The sequence below is a fragment of the Brassica napus genome, chromosome A6 (assembly GCF_020379485.1).
Source record: "Brassica napus cultivar Da-Ae chromosome A6, Da-Ae, whole genome shotgun sequence".
NCBI classification, from domain to species: Eukaryota; Viridiplantae; Streptophyta; class Magnoliopsida; order Brassicales; family Brassicaceae; genus Brassica; species Brassica napus.
In genome coordinates this window covers 677,795-703,821 of record NC_063439.1, presented here as the reverse complement: position 1 = coordinate 703,821, position 26,027 = coordinate 677,795, and the positions used below count along the sequence as shown (strand labels likewise).

General features: G+C 32.0%; 8 protein-coding genes across 8 annotated transcripts; 5 read left to right on the top strand and 3 right to left on the bottom strand.

The window, feature by feature from the left end:
- The first annotated feature begins 322 nt into the window (after window positions 1–322).
- On the top strand, window positions 323–1,009 carry LOC106345810 (protein LURP-one-related 3-like). Its single transcript, XM_013784994.3, has one exon. It carries the CDS (start codon window positions 323–325, stop codon window positions 926–928), a length of 606 nt encoding a protein of 201 aa, XP_013640448.1. The 3' UTR covers window positions 929–1,009.
- Window positions 1,010–1,371: 362 nt separating this feature from the next.
- LOC125610065 (protein LURP-one-related 3-like) lies at window positions 1,372–2,953 on the top strand. Its single transcript, XM_048781747.1, has one exon. The coding sequence runs from the start codon at window positions 2,227–2,229 to the stop codon at window positions 2,830–2,832; it is 606 nt and encodes a 201-aa protein (XP_048637704.1). The 5' UTR covers window positions 1,372–2,226; the 3' UTR covers window positions 2,833–2,953.
- Window positions 2,954–5,898: 2,945 nt separating this feature from the next.
- LOC106345809 (methylthioribose-1-phosphate isomerase) lies at window positions 5,899–10,057 on the top strand. Its single transcript, XM_013784991.3, has 6 exons — window positions 5,899–6,448; window positions 7,586–8,025; window positions 8,894–9,046; window positions 9,137–9,278; window positions 9,359–9,600; window positions 9,669–10,057. The coding sequence occupies exons 1-6, from the start codon at window positions 5,899–5,901 to the stop codon at window positions 9,873–9,875; spliced, it is 1,734 nt and encodes a 577-aa protein (XP_013640445.2). The 3' UTR covers window positions 9,876–10,057.
- An 890-nt stretch (window positions 10,058–10,947) lies between these two features.
- On the top strand, window positions 10,948–11,669 carry LOC106345814 (FCS-Like Zinc finger 17-like). Its single transcript, XM_013784999.3, has 2 exons — window positions 10,948–11,220; window positions 11,319–11,669. Exons 1-2 carry the CDS (start codon window positions 11,033–11,035, stop codon window positions 11,509–11,511), a joined length of 381 nt encoding a protein of 126 aa, XP_013640453.1. The 5' UTR covers window positions 10,948–11,032; the 3' UTR covers window positions 11,512–11,669.
- A 1,536-nt stretch (window positions 11,670–13,205) lies between these two features.
- Window positions 13,206–15,346, bottom strand: LOC106345812 (polyubiquitin 11-like). Its single transcript, XM_048781745.1, has one exon. It carries the CDS (start codon window positions 13,922–13,924, stop codon window positions 13,433–13,435), a length of 492 nt encoding a protein of 163 aa, XP_048637702.1. The 5' UTR covers window positions 13,925–15,346; the 3' UTR covers window positions 13,206–13,432.
- A 25-nt stretch (window positions 15,347–15,371) lies between these two features.
- LOC125575814 (polyubiquitin-like) lies at window positions 15,372–15,869 on the bottom strand. The gene has a single exon (XM_048734919.1). It carries the CDS (start codon window positions 15,867–15,869, stop codon window positions 15,372–15,374), a length of 498 nt encoding a protein of 165 aa, XP_048590876.1.
- A 1,131-nt stretch (window positions 15,870–17,000) lies between these two features.
- On the bottom strand, window positions 17,001–17,877 carry LOC125575516 (polyubiquitin-like). The gene is made up of 2 exons (XM_048734918.1): window positions 17,480–17,877; window positions 17,001–17,091 (listed from the first exon to the last, which is right to left on the bottom strand). The coding sequence occupies exons 1-2, from the start codon at window positions 17,875–17,877 to the stop codon at window positions 17,001–17,003; spliced, it is 489 nt and encodes a 162-aa protein (XP_048590875.1).
- Window positions 17,878–18,038: 161 nt separating this feature from the next.
- On the top strand, window positions 18,039–21,542 carry LOC106345816 (GDSL esterase/lipase 1-like). Its single transcript, XM_048781746.1, has 6 exons — window positions 18,039–19,021; window positions 19,879–19,963; window positions 20,048–20,175; window positions 20,258–20,491; window positions 20,802–21,057; window positions 21,133–21,542. Exons 1-6 carry the CDS (start codon window positions 18,812–18,814, stop codon window positions 21,375–21,377), a joined length of 1,158 nt encoding a protein of 385 aa, XP_048637703.1. The 5' UTR covers window positions 18,039–18,811; the 3' UTR covers window positions 21,378–21,542.
- Window positions 21,543–26,027: the final 4,485 nt, after the last annotated feature.

Genomic DNA, 26,027 nt, shown 5'->3' with positions numbered 1-26,027 from the left:
TGTTGTATATGCATTTATATATTATTCGAATCTAACACTATCCACGTGATAACGACTTATCTACACGTATATGCATAATATTTTAATTAGTTAACGTCGTTACATAATACTTTTTCATATTTTTGGTCGTATCTCACATTGAACATGTGGATGAAACCTTCGAATATATCCTTTTTTATCATAACCAGAGACTCATATCCTTCGTATATGATTCAGTAGACAATATATATACGAAGAGGACACATACTATCAATATACAAGTTTTCCAACACATACAAATACTTTAGCAACGACAGTATCTAGGTTTGTCCAGCTGAGAAACATGGTGCAGATTCATCCTGTCCAAGCAGTACCGGTAGACTCCGGCATCGGAGAAGTCAAGAGCTCGCCGTACGTGACGACGGAGCAAGAGAGTTTCACGATTTGGATGAGATCACTGGTGTACCATAGCAAAGGCTGCACAGTTTATGATTCCAAAGGAAACTTAATCTATCGAGTGGATAACTATGATTCCAAGAGTTGCGGTGAAGTTTACCTTATGGACTTATACGGAGAAGTCTTGTTTGAATTTCAACAAAAGTTTGGATTATTCAAATCTTGTGAAGGATGCAACTCAAACGGGACAAGATTTCGACTAAGAAAGAACTTCAAGATTTCGTCAAGAGGTTCATCTTCGTCTTACAAAGTTGTGATGGAATCTAGTAAAGATGATCAACAATCTTGTTATAAGATTTTGAATCATGGGTCGGTTTTCACAATCGAAGATGGATCAGGGAGATTTATGGCAGAAGTCAAAAAGAAAAGATCGAACGTTAATGGTTTAGATTTTGGAGAAGATGTATTGACAATGGTGGTGGAGCCACAAGTAGACCATTCTTTCATCATGGGTATTGTTATAGCTTATGGTCTTCTCAAATCTAAATTGTGATTTGATTATTTTTGGCTGTGGTCGAGTTATTTTTGTAGATTTAATGATGTAAGTGAAATACACAACTATTTTGGGAGCCAAGTGATGCTATTTTGATTAGTTAAAAGAGCTTAAACTAGGTATATTTTTTTTTTATAACTTTGTTTGGATCTAACTTGAACTGAAAAATCTGAAACCCTAAACATATATGAACGGATCATATATAGGACAATATTTGGAGTATTGTATCATCTAAATCTCATAAAAACAAATAAATATCCAAAAATCTGAAAATCGGAGAAACAAAAAAGAACCTGAAACTTAAAACAATTTTTTTTTTTTTTGAAATTTTGAAAAAAATTGATCCCAAGATTTGCGATGAGGACATATCAAGAAACAATGGTTTAGATTTTAGAGATGTATTGACAATGATGGTAGAAACAAGTAGATCATTCTTTCATCATGTGTATTGTATAGACTTGATTATAGCTTACCAGCAATGCTTAAACTAAAATTTATACATTTAAAATTTTTAATATTAAAATAAACATAATATAAATAAAATTTATTTTCTAATTTAAATTTAACAAAACCTAAAAAATAAAAATTGATTAGTCAAATAAAATTAATATAACTTATAAATTTAGTTTATGTATTTATACTGAAAAGATAAATTATTATAAAATTTTACTTCAGAAAATGATATATATCTTAAAAATTATTATCACTGTGTGTGGCGTATGAAGCTTTCTAGTTTATACATAAATTAGGGATAAAAAGAACATTCATACCATATATGTGAAAATTAAACGACATATAATATAAAATTTGGGGGTAGTAAACAACAGTTAATCTGCTAGTCATAACTGTTTGTGTGCAGTATTATTCCAAGAAACTGTCAACATTCACCAGCAAGGACCAAAGACCAAGAACGAATAATTGTAAAAAAACTAATAACTTGGAACTATTTTACTATTGTATTGTATATGCATTTATATATTATTCGAATCTAACACTATCCATGTGATAACGACTTTTCTACACGTATATGTATAATATTTTAATTAGTTAATGTCGTTACATAATAGTTTTTCATATTTTTGGTCGCATCTCACATTGAACATGTGGATGAAACTTTCGAATATATCCTTTTTTAATCATAACCAGAGACTCATATCCTTCGTATATGATTCAGTAGACAATATATATATATATATATATATATATACGAAGAGGACACATACTATCGATATACAAGTTTTCCAACACATACAAATACTTTAGCAACGACAGTATCTAGGTTTGTCCAGCTGAGAAACATGGTGCAGATTCATCCTGTCCAAGCAGTACCGGTAGACTCCGGCATCGGCGAAGTCAAGAGCTCGCCGTACGTGACGACGGAGCAAGAGAGTTTCACGATTTGGATGAGATCACTGGTGTACCATAGCAAAGGCTGCACAGTTTATGATTCCAAAGGAAACTTAATCTATCGAGTGGATAACTATGACTCCAAGAGTTGCGGTGAAGTTTACCTTATGGACTTATACGGAGAAGTCTTGTTTGAATTTCAACAAAAGTTTGGGTTATTCAAATCTTGTGAAGGATGCAACTCAAACGGGACAAGATTTCGACTAAGAAAGAACTTCAAGATTTCGCCAAGAGGTTCATCTTCGTCTTACAAAGTTGTAATGGAATCTAGTAAAGATGATCAACAATCTTGTTATAAGATTCTACACCACGGATCAGTTTTCATTATTGAAGATGGATCGGGAAGATTAATGGCAGAAATTAAAAAGAAGCAATCGAACGTTAATGGTTTGGATTTTGGAGAAGATGTCTTGACAATGGTGGTGGAGCCACAAGTAGACCATTCTTTCATCATGGGTATTGTTATAGCATATGGTCTTCTCAAATGTAAATTGTGATTGATTATTTTTTGGACGTGACTGAGTTATTTGTAAATTTAGTGTTGTAGATGAAATATACAACTATTGAGAGAGCCAAGAGATGCTATATTTATTAGTTATAAAAGAGCCTAAACTTTTTTTTGAACACAAATAAACTTAAACGCTTTCTTTTTAACACAAAAGAGCTTAATCTAGGTATATTTTTTTTTTTGTAACTGAGTTTGGATGTAATCCAAAAAATCTTAATCTCTGTCTGACTCGGGCAGATATATGTGAATGGATTATAGGACAATATTCTGAGTTTTGTAAACCATCTAAATATTTTTTTGGGGTCAAAATATCATCTAAATCTAATAAACTCGAATAAATATTAAAAAAGGAACTGAAAATCGAAACCCATGATTGAATTTAACCTGGCCCAAACTATTTACATAAAAAAAAGAAAACAAGTAAAAAGTGTCACTATGTCATCCATGGTTTACGGGGTCAGGTGATGAACTTTTACTAAGAGAAGTAGAGAACTACTGATTTTACATTGTTTCTATGAACAAAACAACATTATAACGATTTAAGGGGCGCCACTTGACACCCCATTCGCCTACTTAGGTCCGCCACTGGATGTGTATACATAAAACCTGTTAAGAAATACACTACGCTTTTGAGAACGTTTATGTGACAGCTTATTTATATTTAACTATTGTATGCAAAAACAAAATTTAATTGCTAATTATTTGCAACAAATAAAATTTGAAAACATTAGTAAACAGCAGTTAGTCTGCTAGTCATGACTCATAACTGTTTTGTGTGCATGCAGTATCATTCCAAGAAACTGTCAGCATTCACCAACGAGGACAACGCAAATCCAATGAGCCCAAACCAAAGACCAGTTAAGGCTCACAACTAATAATTGTAAAAAAAAAACTAATAATTGAAACTATTTTATTGTTGTATTGTATATGCATTTATAAATTATTCGAATCTCGCATTATCCATGTGCTGTGCTAACGACCTTTCTGCACGTATATCTATAATATTTTAACTAGATTTTTACCCGCCCTTTAAAGGGCGGGTATATTTTTTGTTTTAAAAAAAAATAATTTCAAGAAATTTAATTTTTAGATACAACCGCAAAACTATAATCATATTTTAAAATAAGTTTGTGGATACAAAATATTTGTACAAAACCCGTAAAAGCTGCAATAATAATCCAAAATGCTTAAAATACTGGTGATATTTGAAATATTTATTGGGTTTTTAACCAAAGATTTAAACAGAAGTAATTTTATGTTAAATTTAGGTACTTGTTCATGTATTATAAAATTTATGTCATTTCTTGTTTTTATTTTTGAATTTTGAAAATTATAAGGTATATTTTAGTTTATATAATTTAAACGAATAGTCAAAGCCAAACTAAACCCGTAAAAATATGAACTGAAACAAAATTTATAAATATCTAAATCAGATTTAAATCACTACTTCCAAAAATTCGAAACCTCATTAGACTTAAGCCAAAATCTCATCACATAATTAAATTTTATATCTCATTGATGATAAATATTACAATATCACCAACTTAAAAGATTTAGGAGTCGACTATATATTTAAGTGGATAAAAAATAAGATTGATCATGATTTAATAACATATTTTGCTAATTTGTCGGGATTTTGTCTATTTAAAATATTTGTGTATTTAAATCAGTTTTCTTAAATCCAATTCGGATCTGTGGCTGAACCTATAAACCCAGTGATTCGATATGTAATCCGTTTTGAGTTTCAAGAAATATCCATTAATTAAAAACTTGATAAAATCCGCAAAAACCACAATAACCAGAAGCTGCATGTTGAACCTATGGGTGATCGATATATAATCTAATTTTTTTCTCTAAAATTTAAAATTTAATTTCAATGTTTGAATCAGATATTTAAATAATTATTAATTTTGATATTATTGTATTTTTATTATATGTCGTAATACTAAGTTGTTATAAAAACTGTTTAAATTATATTTTATGTGAAATGAAAATAAATACTTTAAATATTAAAAATTTACTATATTTTTAAACATAGTAATCAGATTCAACATCTAGACTGTGTTTAAAACATTAATTAAACCATATTCTTCTTAAAATAATGTGGCAATATATAACAAAAGAAAATAATAATATTTAATCATCCGTATTTGGTATATACACCAAAAGAAAATAATAATATTTTTTTTTTCGTAACTGTCGACTTGAACAAAATGGTTCCCGAAACATATGGAAAAGTGGAGGTTACAAAATTATTTCATTAGTAAGAAAACATTTATGGTTATAGAATTTGTGTTGTATAATGAATAATTAGGTTCTAAATAATTGGACAAAATATTTATCAATTGGACATGATCCTATTTTAATAGTATTGACTAGATTTTGACCCGCCCTTAAAGGGCGGGTATATTTTTCGTTTTAATTTTTTGAAAAATTTATTTTTTATGTTTGTGTTATTTTTTGTAATTATATTTGTGTTTAATAATAATTTAATTTAATATAATTTTTTGTAACTATATTAAATATGTCAAGCTGCATAATTATACACTTATGTCATATGTATTTCAGAAAGTATTTTTAAAATTTATTCCTAAATTTAGCAACATATTATATTTTCTTAGTAGTTACCTAACATAATTAGTCAAGAATATTTGCATTCAAAAACCCCGATTCGGAATCGATCCGAAAATCAAAGTTTCATAATCTATTAGGTTTGACCTATATACTCGAACGATTCTTAAAATGTTATATCCAAAAACCAATATCAATTCCAACCCGCACCGAAAGACGAATCATATTTTAACGTCGTTAAATTATAGTTTATCATATTTTTGGTCGCATCTCACATTGAACATGTGGATGTAACCTTCGTATATATCCTTTTGTTTTTGTATATATCCTTTTTTAATCATAACCAGAGACTCGTATCCTTTTCTATATGATAAAGTAGACAGTGTATATATACGAAGATGAGACATATTATCAATATAGAAGTTTTTCAAAACATACAAATACTTAGCAACGACGGTATTTGGGTTTTTGTCCAGCTAAGAACATGGTGCAGATTCACCCTGTCCAAGCATTATCGGTAGTTTCCGGCGCTGGGGAAGAGAAGAGCTCGCCGTACGTGGCGACAGAGCAACAGAGTTTCACGATTTGGATGAGATCTCTAGTGTACCATAGCAAAGGCTGCACAGTTTATGATTCCAAAGGAAACTTAATCTACCGAGTGGATAATTACGATTCCAAGAGTTGCGGTGAAGTTTACCTTATGGACTTATACGGAGAAGTCTTGTTTGAGTTTCAACAAAAGTTTGGATTATTCAAATCTTGTGAAGGATACAACTCAACCGGGACAAGGTTTCGACTAAGAAAGAACTTCAAGATTTCGCCAAGAGGTTCATCTTCGTCTTACAAAGTTGTAATGGAATCCAATAAAGATGATCGACAATCTTGTTATAAGATTTTGAATCATGCGTCGGTTTTCACAATCGAAGATGGATCAGGGAGATTTATGGCAGAAGTGAAAAAGAAAAGATCGAACGTTAATGGTTTAGATTTTGGAGAAGATGTATTGACAATGGTGGTGGAGCCACAAGTAGACCATTCTTTCATCATGGGTATTGTTATAGCTTATGGTCTTCTCAAATCTAAATTGTAGTTTGATTATTTTGGGCTGTGGTTGAGTTATTTTGTAAATTTAATGCTGTAAATGAACATAAACAACTATTCAGTTAGCCAATCTTGTTTAGTTAAAAGAGCATAAACTAGGTTTTTTTTTGTGACTACTTACTGTGTTTGGATCCAATCCAAACTTAAAAATCTGAATCCTTATTCGATTTGAGCAGTAAACATATATATATATATATATATATATATATATATTTTTTTTTTTTTTGCAAAAAATGTTAATATCATATTAATGATGTTCAGATTTCATCTCTGGAAACAGAGAAATAAGGCACTTCACAACAACACTCTCGTCGCACCGAGCGTAATAGCAAGGTTGATTTATATGGATGTAAAGAATACGATATTGGCTAGGAGGAATCACAAGGAATTTCGATCACTCCTGTCCTTTTGGATTGTATAATCTCTAGGTTTCAGAACCTCTTTTGCTATTCCTTGTTTTTATTTGTTTTTGCCGGGGCACAGTAAAACATATATGAACACTATTCCGAGTATTGTACATCATCTAAATCCCAAAAAAATGAATAAATATGTAAAAAATATCAGAAAATCGGAAAACAACAAAACTTGAAACTTAAAACACAAAAAGCTTTTGAAAATTTGAAAAACATGGTCTCAAGATTTACGATGAGGACATACAAAGAAACAATCAAATATTAATGGTTTAGCCTCTGGAGATGATGTATGGACAATGATGGTGGCCCCACAAGTAGATCATAATTCTTTCATCATGGGTATCGTTATAGACTTATAAGGTTTATAGCTTACCGCAATGTATACACATTTTTTTAATGGGTGGTGCACAAATGCTTGAGCATGCATAAAGTGCACATTACACTAAGATGAATATACAATATGTTTTATAAACTATTTAAGAAATACACTAGCTTTGCCATTGTAGCTTTACGGTCTTCTCCAATGTAATTAACATGGGGTGAGATTGAGCAATTTTGTAAATTTAGCGCAGTAAACGAGAATACATAAATATTCAGGGAGCCAACAGAAACTACATTTTTTTTAATAGCATAAACCTCCCCCCCAAGGTCTCTCACTTGAAATTGAATTCTCATTCACGACGATGTGGAGAAGATCAGCGTCGTTCGTCCTCGACAAGCACCACAACAACAAACCCATCTCTCTAACTCCTTCCCTCGATTCGATGGCGGAGGTAAACCCTAACCCTAACCCTAACCCTAATCCTAATCCAATTTCGGCTTACTACCAAACGCGAGCGAAGCACCACGGGATCGTGACGAGCGATTGGCTAGAGCAGGCACAAGCCGCCGTCGTTCGCTACCCCGACAAGGATTCTCCCGTCGCGGGGAGAAGACCGTTTAGCGTGATCGAGGAGTTCGACTGCTGGAGGCAGCAGCCGGATTTGGCGGAGGCGGTTGCGGCGGTTCGGGCTCTTGCGGCGGTTATTAGGGCTAGCGAGGCGACTACGATGATGGAGCTCGAGATCGAACTCAAGAAAGCTTCTGATACGTTGAAAGTAAGAATCTTTAAAAAAAGGAATCTTTAAGGAATATGCTATATGATAACTTAGCGTTGAGTGTTTTGCTTCAATGCCCTCTGATGATAGCTTAGGTTTTAGCTTGCGGCTTATATGGTAGATGTGGTCGGGGCATTGCACTGCGTATATTATTTATCAAGAAAGCTTTAATCTTTAACTAGGATCAACTTAGCTTTGAGTCTTTATCAACAAAGCTTTAATCTTTAATCTTGAACCTGTAGAGTTGTGCATTCTTCTTGGCATTTCGTTCTGGGAGTTTGTGGTTGTAATTTACTTCTTCTGCGAGGCTATATCCTCTTCGGAGATGCAAATTTTGTATTTGGGTCCTGCTCCTCTCGTAACTTTCAAGTGTTACTTTATAGTAGAAGGTTCATTGAAGTCTTAAAATGTTTTGCAACTTAGCTTCGAGTGCTTAGCTTGTGGTGTAAATGGTAGATGTGATCGTGGCATTGCATTGAGGCTTTAGAAGATATTGTAGAGTTTGTGAGTTCTTCTTGGCATTTACTTCTTCTGCGAGGCTTTTTCATGGTAGAAGGTTCGTTGAACTCTAAAGATGTATGATATTCTTTAAATAATCTGTTATTAAGTGTTTTGAAACTTAGCTTCGAGTTTAGCGTGTGGCGTGTATGTTAGATGTGATATTGTAGAGTTGTGAATTCGCCTTCTTGGCATTGCCTCCTGCGAGTTTCTGGTTGTAGTTACTTCTTCTATATCCTCTTTGGAGATGAAGATTTTATATCTGAGTCCTGCTAGTGCTCGCTCATCTTGTAGCTTTCACATGATTTTTTTTCGATGGTTGAAGGTTCGTTTATCTCTAAAAATTTATGATTTATCTTCCATTTTTCAGTCATGGGACACAACTTCTATATCCTTAACAGCGGGTTGTGATCTATTCATGCGCTACGTGACTCGAACATCTGCCTTAGAATTTGAAGATTTCAATGCAGCAAAAGCCCGCGTGCTTGGACGTGCTGAGAAGTTCGGAGAAATATCTTACAAGGTCAGTGGTTTTCTATAGAAAAGATTAGATGTATTTGTGTAAAACAGAAGTCGACTTTGAACCGGGAATGCATTTTTGTTTCTTCTCCAGGCCCGGAAGATTATTGCAGTGCTTAGTCAAGATTTCATATTTGATGGGTGCACTATACTGGTTCATGGCTTCTCCAGAGTTGTTCTTGAAATACTAAAGACAGCAGCTCAGAACAAGAAACTCTTTCGAGTCTTGTGCACAGGTAGGTGCCTTTCTTTTAAACTTTGAGATTGATCCCCTCCCCTCTGTCATTTTCTGATCATCTCATTTGGATTTGTCCAGAGGGAAGGCCAGATAAAACTGGTGTGCTGCTAGCTAAAGAGCTTGCAAAGCTAGATGTTCCAGTGAAGCTTCTGATTGATTCAGCTGTGGCCTATAGCATGGATGAAGTAGACATGGTGATCTTTGGAGCCGACGGAGTAGTTGAAAGTGGCGGTGTTATTAACATGATGGGTACCTACCAAATCGCTCTCGTTGCACACACTATGAACAAACCAGTCTATGTAGCTGCAGAGAGCTACAAGGTATAACACCTCAAAGCTTTAACATTTTTTGAATGTGATTCATCATCTAAGTTGTTGTTTTCTTGCAGTTTGCACGCCTCTACCCGTTGGATCAAAAGGACTTGGAACCGGCCTTGAGACCTGTTGATTTTGGTGTTCCTGTTCCTCCTAAGGTTGAGGTAGAAAGATCTGCGAGAGACTACACTCCACCTCAGTACTTGACTATGCTATTCACTGATCTTGGCGTTCTCACTCCCTCTGTAGTTAGTGATGAGCTAATTCAGCTTTACTTGTAAGTAAAAGCTAGTCTGAGAACTTTCATTTCTTTGTATAAAAATTAGAACACCATTTTTTTTTGGCTATACATAGCAAGCTTTTCTCTGGTTCTACTGCTTATGTAGAAAGTTTTGGTGTGACAGAGAGATTGTGACTTGTAATCTTCACTCAAAACTGATATAAAAGTGTATTCTTTATAGAATCAGTTGGCTTCTTATTAGCTTATTTAAAAAGTTGAACAGAAGTGATAAACGATGGATGTTTACCAACTATTGTTGTAGCGAAGTGGTAGATGACCCTATAATGTGTTACATGTAACATAAACATTATTATATGATATGATTGTTTTGAGAAAGATAGCGTGAGAAACTTGACTGAAATAAAGATTGTAATTATTGTTTTAATGCTCGGGTCGTAAGTTACTGCAGAGCTTAGATGTAAGATTCACAAAACACGTTTTCTGAATTACAAAATCAATACTTTTCGTTTTATTAGTCTTTTTCTTTAATCAAAATATTGATTTTAGTAGTCTTGCTAAACCAAAAAATCATGGGCAATTTTCTAAAATAGTCTTTATTTTTAAGTTTTATCACAAAAATAAAATTCAAGAAAGAAATTGAACAAAATAGTTTTTTTTTTTAATTTTTTTTTAATTTTTATAAATTTGAAACTCTATCTATAAAACTTTACTCTTTAACTCTAAATCCTAAATCTATATTAGTTAATCCTAGAGTAAAAAATATTTATACCCTTTTAATTAGGGGATTTTAGTCATTTTTTTATTGAAAACTATTTTTGTTACAAAAACTTAAAAAGAGGTATCATAGAAAATTTCTCAAAAATCATTGGTGTTAATTTGGAATTTTGAATATAACACAAAATAGTGTATCAATTTATATTCAACTAGTGAATTTGAGTGTATGTTATTTGCTATATATTTTTATAATAACATAGATAGCAAACACTAAAAATAGTAATTTCCGAGAAGAAAAAGGTCCACGTTGTAAAAATAGTTAAATACCACGTTTTAAGTGAGACATAAAAAGACACATCACTCTATAAACAGTACAGTCTGTAAAGTCACTTTCCTCTTTTATATATTTTCTAAATTCTAGTTCATCTCCCACTTCATATCTCCTTTCTCCTTTCTCCTTTCTTGTAACTAGAGATAGAGAAAATGACGAAAGTCTCTGTTGGATTACAACTTGTGACAACAGATTCTAAAGAAAAGCTAAACAACATAGTCATCAAATCTTCACTGAGACCAAACCGGTTCATTCCAAACGTCTCGGAGCTCTGCTTCCTCAAAACATGTCATCTGTGTTTGAAACAGCTCTCTCAAGACAAAGATGTTTACATGTACAAGTACGAATTCTCTAACCTTTATCATAATTGATCAGACTATGTAATTGTAAACCCATTTATAATCTAAAGATTTTTTTTTATTTATCTGGTGAAAACAGAGGAGACCTGGGATTTTGTAGCAGAGAGTGTAGAGAAAGTCAGATTTTGATGGATGAGAAGAAAGAATTAGAGGCTTCCACGAAGATGATGCTTGCTTCTTACAGACGTTGTAACTCCGGCGCCGGAAAAATTGGGAATCGTAACTTGGTGGATGATCTCCGGCGGCCATGCCGGCTATTTATAGTCCCTTAAAATAATCATCAACTTCATTATAATAAATTTTAAACAACATACTAATACATCTCTAGATATAAAGAAAATATATTTGTTAAAAAAATTCTATTTCCATCGTCAAATGTTAACTGGATGATTTATACATACATATATATATATATGTTAATTAAGCTGTATCTCCTTTGTCAAATGTTAATTGGATGGTTTATGTATGGGTGATCTTAGGTGGGATAAGTACTTAGGGGGTGTTAGTGGGATGAGATTTATAATGAGTTTTAGAATTTATAAGTCTAGTCTAGTGTTATTGGTTTATTGATTCTCATGTTCTCATTAAAATCTATTGTTACTGGTTTGATGATTCTATAATTTTATACAAAATCATTTGTTATTCAAAAAGTTTAGATTTTAATGATTCTACAAATCTATTAAAGTAAGTTTTATTGGGAGTTGAATTCTTATCATTTTAACTCACAAATTAAGATTTTGAGAATACTATATGTTTACCTTGAATTCTTAGAATCATTACATTACTTTATTTTCATAGATTTTCACAATATACAAAATTCTCTACATTTCTTTCCAAATTTAAAAAATATCTCAACTTTTAAAATCAACAAACTCTATAGAAATCTAAGTCCCACTAACATCCCCTTATTATATACTTCCTCCGTTTGTTTAATATAAGTCGTTTTAGAGAATTTTTTACATTTCCAAATTACATGACGTTTTCGGTTTTCGTTGTAAAATTTATTAACACTTAATGTTATATGACCAATGATAATATATCTTTTATTTTATTATTGATTAATTTGTGGTTAGATAAATAATTAATGATGTTTTTGTTTATAAAATATAAAAAATTAATGATTTTTTTAATTTATGTGCATAATTTTAAAACGATTTATATTAAAAACGGAGGGAATATATGTATAATTAATAATGTTAGACTGTTTGCAGTTGAACTTGGATTAATGAGACAATCAATTTTTTAAATAGTCATATTCACAAACCAGAACCAACTATGATTTTTGCAATATCATATTTAGATCGGATCTCGGCGTGACGGATATGAAGTGGATAGAATATATATACTTCGTGGAAAAACACTTTATGATTCGATTTGTTTTCAGACATGGAGATATTTGTTTATGTATGGACGTAGACAAACCTTGATCTGGAGATATGTGAATCGATTTAGTCACGTGTGAATACCTACTTTAGGACCTGCTTACAATATTGAATATACGTTAAAAGCCCTCCAATTTAAATGCCCAATAACTTAAACTAAATGTAAATACAACAACAATCAGTTTGGTGGTAATGGGTGTCATCAGTATTTTAGCTCAGACCAGGGTTGTAACTCAATCGGTTGTTCTGAGTTTGGATGGAGTGATCAAGTTCCACTTACTCCTGACATCTCTTCTGCGTTTATCAACAACAACTCTGCTCTATTCGTCAAGGAAGCTAAGCTAACCACGTAGATGACACTATGATGGGGCTGAGCCGCTGAGGTAAGACATCAACGACACACGAGATATCCAATGGATTGGTGTGTGATTTTGGGTTTGAACTAAATGAAGAAAATCACCATATAGATTGATGGGAAAATTAAGTAAGACAAGAAAAAAAAACTAACGTAAACTTTAACAGAAACAAGACACAAAATGTCTTGATTTTTAATTTGTTAACTCCGCTAGTGAACGTAGGTCTTAGCAAAAAAAAATACATAACAACATTAACAAAAACAAGACAAGAAACACGAACAACATCAACCACCAACATCGCCACCAGAAAAGAGAAAAAAAAAATGAAAAATTTAATAAAAACAAGACACAAGAAGTCTTGATTTTTGCGTGTGTTAACTACACTAGTTAACATAAGTCTTACAAAAAAAGGAGAGAAACACGAACACTATTAAGCACCAGCATCTCCACAAGTCTTAACGACGCTGAATCAAGTGAATGGTCGAGTCCTTCTTGATGTTATAGTCAGCCAAAGTCCAACCATCCTCAAGCTGTTTGCTAGCAAAGATCAGCATCTGCTTGTTCACCGGAATGCCCTCTTTACCCTGGATCTTGGCCTTTACGTTTTTGATGGTGTCAACGTCTTCACACTTCAAGGAGATGAACTTTCCTGTAAAAGTCTTCACAAAAATCTGCATGAGTTGACAATTGCGAACGTTTGATCGGGTAGGGTCATCATTGATCTTAAGGTTGATGATTTTGGAGCAATCCGCCTCTATGTTGATAGTGGTCTTTCCATCAACAGTCATTTTAGAAATCTGCATGACATCACCATGAGGAAGGTCATGTCCAATGTATGGACGTGTTGGAGCTTCGTCGATTTTGAGGTTGATGGTTTTGGAGCTGGAGCTATCGGCGTCTAAGCAGATCGTTGTGTTTCCATCCACAATCTTAATAGAACTCTGCATTTTACTAGATGAATTTTAAAAAAAATTAATACAAGATAATTTTCAAAATGCCAAACAAAAACGAATTATGAGACCAGAGGATCCAACTTTCACTGGAGTTTTTTTTTTTCTCTTTAAAGAATTGTTTACTCTCGTGACTCTTAGGGCTTCCTTTTGTAGACGTTTGGGCCTTGGGGAGGGGGAGGGATTTATTTGTGTAACAATTTCCCATAATGATATCATTTATTCTTTTGACTGCCTTTTGGAAAAAGTAGTCTTGAGACCGTTGTGAATAAACTGATGCCTCTTCGGTGCCTTATCCGAGATTTTACAAATTGCTTGCCAACAATTTTAAAAGTAACACAGACCGTATTAGTGTCGATACATGTTTTTAGCTTTTTTTTCAACCTTTCTTCAGATCAATAAGATGTTTGCTTTGACGTTAGGTTAAAGAAATTCAGTTTTAATGACATTGCTACGGTGATGGGCGTGATTCGGTTCTACTAAACTGTAAGGGTAAATTAGTTTTTCTTTCTTTCTTTCTGGACTCAAAGAGTTAATATAAAATCACTAAAAATATGATATGTGGCTTCTAGAATATGCAAAGAAAACTGAATTGATCTAGGCATATTTATGTAATACTCTTTTCCATGGCATGCAGCTCTGATGAATATTATATCTGAGCATATCTATGCTTTTCTTTTGCATGTTGGTAAACCATATTTTGCTCATCAATGATTTTAAAGATACAGAAAAAATTACTTCAGTTTTTCAAATTATACTATGGGATGCTGACAGGTTCTTCGGGTTTGCTTTTACAACCTTAAAGCATGTTTATTGGAGAGTTCTTAAGTTGGGGTTCTTAAGAACAGCTCCAACACAGCTCCTTAGGAAAAAATCCTTAGCACTAAATGATTTTTATAATATGTGGGACCTAAAAAATTTAAGAAATTGTGCCATAATAATCTCTTAAAGTTCGTAGCGAAGGATTAACTCTCTGCAAGGTTCATCACTGTGCACGGGTCCCACCGTCATGTGGGATCCCGCAATTGGCTCCCTTATTTATTTATTTTTTTTTTTTTTTTAAAGCTGAAAAAAGTAAAAATATTAAAATAATCTACCTTGGTTATCGAGTCGAACGTTTCAGCGTTGGATGTGCTCTAAGAGCCGGTTCTTAATTTTTTTAGTTAAAAGTTAAAAAACGGTTTTTTATATTCTGCTAAGAACTCAACCTAAGAACCGTCCAATAAACATGTTCTAACAAGAAATGGAGGAGAACGAAAATCAGCCAATAATTTAAAACAATTCAACACAAATGGTAACTGAAGTGACGCTTAAATCAGAAAGATAAGACGGGAAAAATATGAAAACTTTAACAAAAAAATAGACATAAGTTGGATTCCGCTAGTTAACATAGGTCTTACGAAAGAAACACGAAGAACAGTAAGCACCAACATCGCCACCAGTCTTAGAGACGTAGAATTAAGTTAATGGTCGAGCCATTCTTGATGTTGTAGTCAGCCAGTGTCCAACCATTCTCAAGCTGTTTGCGACCAAAGATAAGTCTCTGCTGGTCCGGGAGAATGCCCTCTTTATCCTGGATCTTAGCCCTGACGTTTTCGATGGTGTCGACGTCTTCACAATTCAAGGGGGTTAACTTTCCTGTAAAAATCCTTACAAAAATCTGCATGATTTCACCATTACGAACGTTCGATCGAGAATTTCGACGGGTTTGGTCATCACTGTTCTTAAGGTCGATGATTTTGGAGCAATCCGCCTCTATGTTGATTGTGTTCTTTCCACTCACAGTCTTTTTAGAAATCTGCATGACATCACCATGAGGAGGGTCTTGTTCAATGTTTCGACGGGTTGGCTCTTCGTCGACTTTGAGGTTGATGGTTTTGGAGCTATCGGCTTGTAAGCAGTTTGTTGACTTTCCATCAACTATCTTAATAGAACTCTGCATTTTATTAGACGTACTAATAAAAAAATCTAATAAAAAAAAGTTCACGAGATAATTTGCAAAATGCTATAGCAAAATCGAACTGAGACTAAAGAAGATACAATTCTTAGGGTTTCTTTTTGTAGGCGTCTGGAGAAATTAATTTGTGTACCAGTTTCCTATAATGATATCATTTATTCTGTTGACTGTCTTTGGAAAACGTCAAAGATCCTTTCTTTAGTTCTGCTTTACTATATGATGCCATATTTTTCCGGTTTTCTGAAAGGTTCTACCTAGATGTCGGAGGAACCCATTCCCTCTGTTGTTGTTGTTATCTGTTGATTTCCTAGCTAACCTTCCTACTCCTGTCTACAGGGCATATCCCACAACAGGTATTAGCTTTTGACAATGATTACACGTTTATTATTCGCGTCACGTCAAATGGAGAACTATGATTGGAACTTTAAGCTGCTTCAGTTTCTCTTAGTCTTGAGTCGACCGTTGTGAAGAAAATGGTGCCTCTTCGGTTTTCCTTATCCGAGATTTTACTATTTCGTAAACAATTGTAAAAATAAAACAGACCGTGTATCATTTTTAGCTTACCAGTTCAATAGGCCACATATATACCATTATTAAAGTCACATTACTTTAAGGTTGTCGAGAAAAGTTGTTAGCTTAATTTCTCAACCTTTCCGCAGGTCAGTAAGATGTTTGCGTTGACGTTAGGTTAGACATATATTGGCATTGCTAAAAAGAGATGGTGATGTGTGTGTGTGTTTGTTTATGCTGGACTCAGTGTTAATATAAAAGTATTACTAGTTTTTAAATGACCATTTCTTCTGTGATTCGTTTCCATGTGATGGAGAAACCAACGGGTCTTTCTACTATTCAATTGTCTGATCTAAATCTTAATGATTTTTATATCGTCCTAGAAGAACCCTTTGACATGTATTGAAAATCATTAGACTGTGAGAAATATTGCACATCAGAAACTGGAGATGATCTTTATATAATACATGAGCCACTTCATTCAGTACTGTAATGAGTTTGCTGTTGCTCATCCGAAGCATCTATGATACTCATCCTTGTCTCCTTCTTCCTCAGCAACCTCAGGGCACTGTGTGAAGCTTATCACTATCTCACTACGGTCATCTTCTACCGCATTATCTCATCTTCACAGTCCTTATCATCAGGAATCCTAATAACCACAACAGAGTAATCACTAACGCTCTCGAACCTCCCTTTGCTGCAAAGTGCTAAGGCCTATTAACGATATGAATCTTAAACGGAATCTCCACCTCCACCAACGGAGGAGCCACGTCGCTCGCCTTCTTGTTAGTCGAAACGTTATAATTGGTTCGAATTTAAAATCCAGTAAATTTAACAATACCGAAAAGAAAAACGTAAAGCTCGTAGATGATAGAAGGCGGAGGTAAGATAACAATGACACGTACCCTAACCTATTTGTAGTATATTTGGTAAGCTATTTGTTAGTTTCAACATTTAGATTGAAAAAGGTGAAAAAGTCTTCCTAAACTATGTATCAAAGCTGGTTTAGCTGTCAAAAACTCTTTCTCAGACGATTATTAAGAAATTGAAGTTAATCTCATTTAGACTCACAACTAAAACAAGACCTCAGACGCAGTGACAAGAAAAGGGTCGATTCCTTCTCGATGTTATAGTCGGCTACGGTGAAGCCATCGTGGAGCGTTCTGCTCTCATAGGTCAGTCTCTGCTGGTCCGGCGGGATGCCCTCTTTATCCTGGATCTTAGCCTTGACGTTTTCTATGGTGTCGAAGCTGGCCACATCTGTTATGGTAATGGTCTTTCCTTTCAAATTCTTTACAAAAATCTGCATGAGTTGACTGATCCTAAGGTTGATGCTTTTGGAGCTAGCCGCCTCTAGGTTTGTCGTCATCTTTCCATCCACAATCTTTTTGGAAATCTTCGTGGCTTTACCATGACCAAGGGTTGTGTCTTCGTCTATTTTGAAGTCGATGGCTTTGGAGCTGTCGACTTCTAGGTTTAACATTGTTTTTCCATCCACATTCTTAATAGAAATCTGCATTTAACCTTGTACTCGCAAGTCAAGGTACGTAAATAAAAGTTTAAGAACAAGATAATTTGAAAAACGTAAAGAAAACGAATTGTAAACCAAAGAAGATCCAACTTTTATTCTGAATCTAGGCAAATTTAATGGAATTTTTTTATTGTATATTGATATTAAGCAGAATATATATAGTACAAGGTATTAGGTCAAGATACAAACGTATCTTTTTTTTTTTTGAATCACCAAGGATACAAACTTATCAAAAAAGTATTTTGCCAATTTATCAAAAAGCATACTGACAAAATATGTAAACTTATCTTCTTCTTTTTGAATATTTTAATTGGTGAAAATTTTACTGAATATTTATTGAGATCATAAGTTTTTTTTTGTCAGCGAGATCATAAGTTAATAGTTAATATCTCCAAAATATTATTTAATTTTATTAGTTATTAGAACCTCATCTGAAAAACCTTCATGAAAATGTTATAATAGTGTGGCTTTAATCCGGAGTATGTCTTTGTGTCTTCTGGTTCAATTTTTCTTCTTCTACATTACTAAAAAGTAAAAAGTAAAAACATAAAAACTGTTGTCATGTTTGATAAAATACTTTATCCACAAGAAACCGCTTCCTCCAGTTCATAGCTTTCTTCCACGTTGCACATTATGTATCATTATTCAATTGTGATAAACTTTGAAACGAAAGGTGATTTTAGATTTTAATACTAACTGACGACGTAAGTTTCAATATATTTATATGAAAGGTCAAAGCTCACAACATAAAAAATACATTTACTCGAAGTTTCCACAAGGAATGATCACTTGTTTTAATCTGTAGACGAAACATAGGCATTTGTATAAACAAACCATATCATTTACAATAATTATTAATTAACCTCCAAGAACAGAACATTTAAACATGGAAAACTCTAGATCAGTTTCCATCCTCTTCTTTGTTCACACCGTAGTCTTATCCATCGTCTCCATCAATTGCAAAGACAACAACAATCTCGTAACAAACCAAGCTGCTCTGTTCGTGTTCGGAGATTCTCTGTTTGACGCCGGAAACAACAACTACATAGATACTTTCTCTAGATTCAAGTCTAATATCTGGCCGTACGGTCAAACTGTTGGATCAATTAATTAAGGCAAATGGGCCTCAAAATTAATCGAAAAATTGTGAATATAAATGGGCCACTTGGTGGTTGTAGTTTAAATGAAAGAAGAGGAGAAGCAACATCCCACATCGGCTGGGAAAAGAAAAGTTGAGTAATATATATAAGCTCTTGTATTATGAGTGGTTAAACAGCTCAGTGGAAGAGAGAGTTCCCCACGCGCGCGCCGCCGCCGGCTGGTCCGGCTTGGGCTTGGGTGGAGGGCCAATGATAAGAAGTATTCTTTTTGGACCAAGTTAAGCTCAACGTTTTACCATTTATTTCGGGAAAAAACAGCATACAATTTTATTTAAAACGACAAGTAGTTTGTCTAGAAAATAAAAACGTCATGCATGTTATCCTCTCGAAAATTTTAAACGAGATAAGAGAGAGTCTTGAGGAAGAAGTTTCGGAACTCAACTTCCCTCGATCTCCGTGAGATTCTCGCCCACGTGCAGCAGCTGTTGCGGGAAGTGGGTCGTCTCCGTCTCTTTAAATCTCTTCTCTTCCTTCATTTTTTGAACCTTTTCTAAATCGAAATCCAACAGCAAAAATCCCTCTGCGTAAGTCTATTATTGCGAGAGTGTTTCGTAGATTTTTTGTTCGATAGGGCGATCACGGGTGAGGCGTGAGTCGTCTGCCATGGTTGTATCCTGGGACTCTATATTCGTACAGTCCCGTCTCACTAACGGAGCGAATATTTTGAGTTAAGGAAAGAGATCATATCTCGCCTCCATGTCTCGTTGCGAATACGGTTTCTTATCGTTCTCGAATTCGTTTTCTATATTCGTCTATTTCCTTAACTTCGCTTTTATTATATCGTTTACATCAGTCCGGTTTACCGGTTATAACACAAACAACATTCAAATCGCCCACAGGAAGAATCTCCGATGGACGTTTGATCCCTGACTTTATCGGTAACGCTAATAAATATGTTCTTGATTCTTGATTATACTCTCTGTTTGTCATTTTTCAGTTTTGACTGATTGTTAACGTTGCAGCTGAGTATGCATGGTTACCGTTAATCCCGCCAAATCTACAACCAAGTAACGGTCACAATCAATTTACCTTTGGGGTAAATTTTGCTTCAGGTGGTGCCGGGGCTTTGGTTGAAACGTTCCCCGGGATGGTACATACTGTTGACATCTTATTACATCAAATATAAAGTCGTTGACTATTAATTATCATTATTATTGTTTCTGACAATTAAGGTGATAAGCTTGGGAGCACAGTTAAATAACTTTAAAAACGTTGAAAAGAGGTTGAGATCTGAGTTAGGAGACTCAGAGGCCAAGAGGATTATCTCAAGAGCTGTTTATCTATTTCATATTGGAGGCAACGACTATGTTTACCCCATTCTATTTGCAAATTCTTCAACTTTTAAATCCAGTTCCAAGGAGAAATTCAGCGATTTTGTTCTTGGTAACATAACCGCCGTAATCGAGGTAAAAATCATATCGAAATTCATCTCAAACTGCTTTTTAGTTTTTATTATTAGTAGGTTGTGGACTCCTATAATCTCGAGATTAAAATCACATCATATAATATTAAGAATCAGAATAGAACCCCCTTAGTAAGAGGCAGTCTTCTCAGTATTCATTTCATCATGTGACTTATAAACTTTACTTTGATTATTTAACAGTTTTGCTAATAATACTTGGTTAAAAACAGTTCTATATTGTTGACAAAAAAACAGTTCTATATTAATATTTGTTTGTTTGTTTGAAATGAGAGAGTGAGTTTATGTGTTTCTAGGAAGTGTACAAAGTTGGAGGAAGAAAGTTTGGATTCTTGAATATTGGAGCGTATGATTGTGCACCAGCCTCATTGATTATAGACCGAACAAAGATAGGATCATGTTTCAAGCCAATCACTGATCTGATCAATATGCACAACAAGAAGCTTCCTAATGTGTTAGAGCGTCTAGAGAGTGACCTATCTGGATTCAAGTACGCCCTTCACGATTACCACACTTCTCTATCTGAAAGAATCAACAACCGTTTGAAATACGGTAAGTCAACCCATGGTAAACTACATGTAACTATTTATGTAAAAAACCTAACTTGTATTTTGTTTTGGTTCAAAGGGTTTAAAGAAGGTAAGAAGGCATGTTGTGGGACTGGACCATTGAGAGGAATAAATACTTGTGGAGGCAGAGTTTGGGGACTATCACAACGTTATGAATTATGCGAGAACGTTACGGAGTACTTGTTTTTCGATTCATTTCATTTGACGGAAAAGGCTCATCGACAGATTGCAGAGCTTATTTGGAGTGGGCCGTCTAATGTTACTGGACCTTATAATCTAAAAGCATTGTTTGAGTTGAAGTAGAATTTGTCCATGTATGGATAAGTATGAAAAATAAGAGAAGAGATCATTATCTTGCAAAGTCTTCTTTGTAATGTGCTTTTGTTTTAATATGTTGAAATGTGTTGTAAAATTAATGAATATATTTTATTCGGTTATTTCATAATTTATAAAATAGTTAATAAATGGATTAAATTACTTTATATTTATTAATTGGTGTAGTAATTTAATAATGAATATATATTATGTATATATAAATATTATAGAAATGTGATTTCTTATTATATAAATGGAAAATGGATATTCGTTTTTAATTGTAGTTAATATTAATTATGACTTTTATTATTTAAAAGTAATTATTAAAAATAAATGTATCTTTACATTTTATATAAAAAGATATTAAAAAATATTATTAAAATATAATCTTAGAAAAAAATACGTAAGAATATATTTTAGATATCTTATTTTGAACTATTAGAATAACTGATTAGATATGATATATATTTAATAATAACTAAGTTAGTTGTACGAGAAATAATAGGAAATTAAAGAAATATAATGGTTAAATGGATCATCTTTAGAAAATTGATTATATATATATATATATATATATATTTTGTATTTTCATGATAAAATCTTAACAACCTATTTAATTCTCTATTTATTCCATCAAAATATTATTAGATATGCATAATTTTGAAAATATAATATTTCATCAATATATAATTATATTTGCATATAACCATTTATAATCTACTTAATAATAATAACATTTAATTATTCTAGAGTTTATACTTGTATAATGTCTAATTAATAATAATAATAATAACATTTATTATGCAAATACAATAATGTTAGAATTTTACCTTGCAAATAATAAAATCAAATCAGATATTAAAAATTCTAACACTATTGTATTTGCATTATTATTAATAATTATATTATACATGTATCAATATTTATATAGGTATTGTGTTAACAAACATGTATTGATAAATATATAATATTTTAAAATACAGTACTATAGATTAAACCATATATTGTTTTTATAATAACTCGCTTTATCAATATATATATATATATATATACTGTAGTGATGAACTTTCCATGCGTGATTTTTTTTTTAATTTTGACCATTCTGTAAAATTTTATCAACTTTTACATGAATTAATTATAATATTTTATCTTTTTATTTGAATACAAATCAGTATTTTTTAAGAATGTTCAATATATTTAATGATAATAACAGTTTAAACTGATTAATTTTCAAAAATACAATTTAAAAATATTTTGTTAGAAAGATTCATTTCTATTTCAAATTAAAAGAAGATATTTATCAAACTTAGTATATTTTTCAAATATGATGTTTACTACAAAATTATTTTGAAGTACAATTTATTATCGCTTCTTTGTTTAAAAATATGTTTTTTAATAGTATCGCAAAAAAGTTTCTTCTCGACTATATAAGTCCAATTTAATTTGTTTCCATATAAATTTAAAATAAAAATATGTAAAGTAGTATTGTTACATAATAATGTTCAAAATAATATTTTTTACAAAATACAAAATTATAGTAATAATATATAAGCCACATAAACATAGCTATTATAAAATTACATAATATATAACACTAAATTACATTAAGTTATTTGTAAATATTGTTATACTCCTTCCGTATACAAATATATGATTTTTAGTTTTTTTTTCTTTGTATACAAATGTATGATGTTCAATTTTTAATAAATACAATTTTATCATATATTTGTATTAAGAGAGAGTATCAGCTAAAATATTTAAGTATGGAAATAAAATAATCCGGTTGTGCGGGTCACGATCTAGCCGATATTATTATCACATACAGACCCAAATAATTCAACAAATATCAGTTCATTTTAACGTTAAGGTTGGTATTTTGTGTTTTGTATCCTAGGTTATTATTATAATGATGAGAGACTCACTATTGTCTACTGAAGATATTTTTTAGAGTTTTAATTTGCTTTTCAGTAGTAACGGAATATGTATATCTTCATAATAATTAATTAATAAAATAAAAACATCGATACATTTTATTTAGGGTTTCAGTAGCAGCCGCTAAGCTCCGCCTGGTCGAATGAGTTATTAAGCTCCAAACTATGCACAGATGTACTCGTATTGACGTCATTGTCGTGGACTAACAATATATTATCTTCCGCTGGTTCTTTCAAAACTCAGATATATTTGCATCCATAGACTTACAGATTCCACCGGAGCTCCGAGAAGAGAAGCATCAGCGAAACTAGCTCCACGTGAAACATCCACGTTAGGTTTAAGCGCCGTTAGGTTCAAACAAGTTCTCGTTAATTGTCCATGTGTGTTGACCAAGTCAAATAAGCATGTACAAAAAAAAAAAAAATTCCATGCGTGTTATAAAAAAAATACATATATAGCAGCTGAAAGCCTCAAAACCTAAGCACGTTCTAGGCTATTTTTGGTATTCACACGGTTCCACAACAAGATCACTGTCTCCGGAAAAAGTATCTCGATTCCGGTGGCTTTGTTACTCCGTTGTGGAACAGTGTGAACACCAAAACTACCCCTAGAACACTCGCTAAAGTACAATTGATTGTCATCGAATGGAGCCTGAGAGATGACGATAGTAAGAGAGACGATTGCTTTTTGTGCCTCAGTTCATAGACCGGTTCATTATATTTATATTGCAAATATAGCTTTGCCCAATCATAGTACGTAGTTATTACTTTTTAAATGGTAACGTGTTGCGAGGGGTTGATATTTCAATATACAAAGCCAAAGTAACAACAAGAATGCATGTGCATCCATTAATTTCCAGCTTGATTTTTAATGTAAGATAAAAAAAATACTATATAAGATAGAAAGTTATTTTTATCTCACCTATATGTACTTTATCCATGCATCTAGTGAAATTTATATTTATTAAATTATTCATTGATGAAAGTGAAGTGAGTAATCGAATATTGATCAAAAGTTTAGATGATTGATCACATGTTTCACATATAGATACAGATTTCAATTTTATTTTAATTGAATAATTCATAGATGCGACAAGTTTTAAATTTTATTTTAATTAATCAGTTCACTGCCTCAGGTCTAACGAAATATAAACATTATTTATACTTTTGACTAAATAATTTATCAGTAGTACTATAATCAATATCATCCACTTAGGGCATCTTGAACCCATAGCACTATTTTGATGTGAAAATTATTTTTATTATAGTTTTAGTACTAATTTTGTTAATTCTCCAATCAAAATCAAAACTGGAATTTTTTTGTTTTTATATTACTAAATTAGAAACTTTATTATTACTAAATATATATAATAAATAAACTTTATTTTGTAATTATATTGCAAAAACATATATCACACTAAAATATTTGTATTTAAATTAAATATTACTATTTTAACATATATAATAATATTAAAATAATAAATTAAAACTATTTTATATATATTTATCTTGTTATTGAGGTTTATTTAATTAACATTTTATCAATATTAGTATGTGACTGCATTTAGCATTTGAATAGTAACCTTTTAAAATTTCTGTGATACATACTATAACTTTACACTAAAATAAGATTCTTTTTGAAATTGAATTAGAGAAGTTTTAGTGTAAATTTTTTCTAACATAGTTTTGCCATCTATCTTATTAAAACTCAAGTACAAAATTGGAGTGTTTGGAGACTTGAATAGGACTTTTAAAAATTTGGAGTGTTTGGAAACATGGATTGCAGTCTTTAAAAAAAAATATTTTTGTTTGAAAACAAGGATAGTAGTATTAAGAAAAAAAGTAATGGGCTTATGTTTTTTAAAAAAATTGAAAGTTATCTAGGCCACTTTTAAAATATACCAAAATGGGTCAATCTAATTCCCTAAAATTTTTTTTTCTAAACTAACCATAAAACAAAATTTAAACTTTATATACATATTTCAAATCAAAATAATAATTCAAATTTGATTTATATCAAAAATTGATTCAAAAATATACATATATTCAAAAATGGATTTTTACTAAACTATTTTTCAATAACCATTATAAAAAAATATTTTCAATATATATAAGAAAAATATAATACAAAGCCCAATTTGAAATACCAACTCAAATTATGGTTTTCATATTTCATATTAAGTTTAAAAAATATAATATATGTAATTATTTATATGATGGTATGTATAAAATACTATTAATTATATGATTACTTATATGATGGTACATATAAAATACGATTAATTATATGATGATAAAATACAATATATAATAATGACTAGGGATGGGCTTTTGGATACCCATACGGGTTTAGTTCTGATCGGTTTGTATTTTGGATTTTCGGGGTCAAAGATTTCAGCCTTATTAGAATGTTTCTAAATTTTGGTTTGAGTTCGATTTGGATCTTTGCGGGTTTGGATAACTAATTTAAATTATTTTTAAAGTCTTAAATCATTATATATTTTAAATTTCTCAAAATGTATAAATAAAATAATATATTGCGTATAAATTTGAATAACATATGTCATAATACTTAAGCTTAACATATCAATTGGCTTGATTTAAAATTTTGGATACGAAATCAATAATTATTTTAAGTATTTTTGGTGATTTGAGTATACTTTAACTATTTCAGATATTTACTTTTGACTATCTATATATATTTTCA

Coding starts and splice junctions, on each gene's coding strand:
- LOC125575516 (XM_048734918.1), bottom strand. CDS start 17,877: ATGTTAAACCTAGAAGTCGACAGCTCCAAAGCCATCGACTTCAAAATA. Junction 17,092..17,479: donor TTCTTGTCACTGCGTCTGAG/GTCTTGTTTTAG, acceptor AGCACTTTGCAG/CAAAGGGAGGTTCGAGAGCG.
- LOC106345814 (XM_013784999.3), top strand. CDS start 11,033: ATGACGAAAGTCTCTGTTGGATTACAACTTGTGACAACAGATTCTAAA. Junction 11,221..11,318: donor AAAGATGTTTACATGTACAA/GTACGAATTCTC, acceptor TGGTGAAAACAG/AGGAGACCTGGGATTTTGTA.
- LOC125610065 (XM_048781747.1), top strand. CDS start 2,227: ATGGTGCAGATTCATCCTGTCCAAGCAGTACCGGTAGACTCCGGCATC.
- LOC106345812 (XM_048781745.1), bottom strand. CDS start 13,924: ATGCAGAGTTCTATTAAGATTGTGGATGGAAACACAACGATCTGCTTA.
- LOC106345809 (XM_013784991.3), top strand. CDS start 5,899: ATGGTGCAGATTCACCCTGTCCAAGCATTATCGGTAGTTTCCGGCGCT. Junction 9,047..9,136: donor TCGGAGAAATATCTTACAAG/GTCAGTGGTTTT, acceptor TTTCTTCTCCAG/GCCCGGAAGATTATTGCAGT. Junction 9,601..9,668: donor TAGCTGCAGAGAGCTACAAG/GTATAACACCTC, acceptor GTTTTCTTGCAG/TTTGCACGCCTCTACCCGTT.
- LOC125575814 (XM_048734919.1), bottom strand. CDS start 15,869: ATGCAGAGTTCTATTAAGATAGTTGATGGAAAGTCAACAAACTGCTTA.
- LOC106345810 (XM_013784994.3), top strand. CDS start 323: ATGGTGCAGATTCATCCTGTCCAAGCAGTACCGGTAGACTCCGGCATC.
- LOC106345816 (XM_048781746.1), top strand. CDS start 18,812: ATGGAAAACTCTAGATCAGTTTCCATCCTCTTCTTTGTTCACACCGTA. Junction 19,964..20,047: donor TTTGATCCCTGACTTTATCG/GTAACGCTAATA, acceptor TTAACGTTGCAG/CTGAGTATGCATGGTTACCG. Junction 20,176..20,257: donor TTGAAACGTTCCCCGGGATG/GTACATACTGTT, acceptor CTGACAATTAAG/GTGATAAGCTTGGGAGCACA.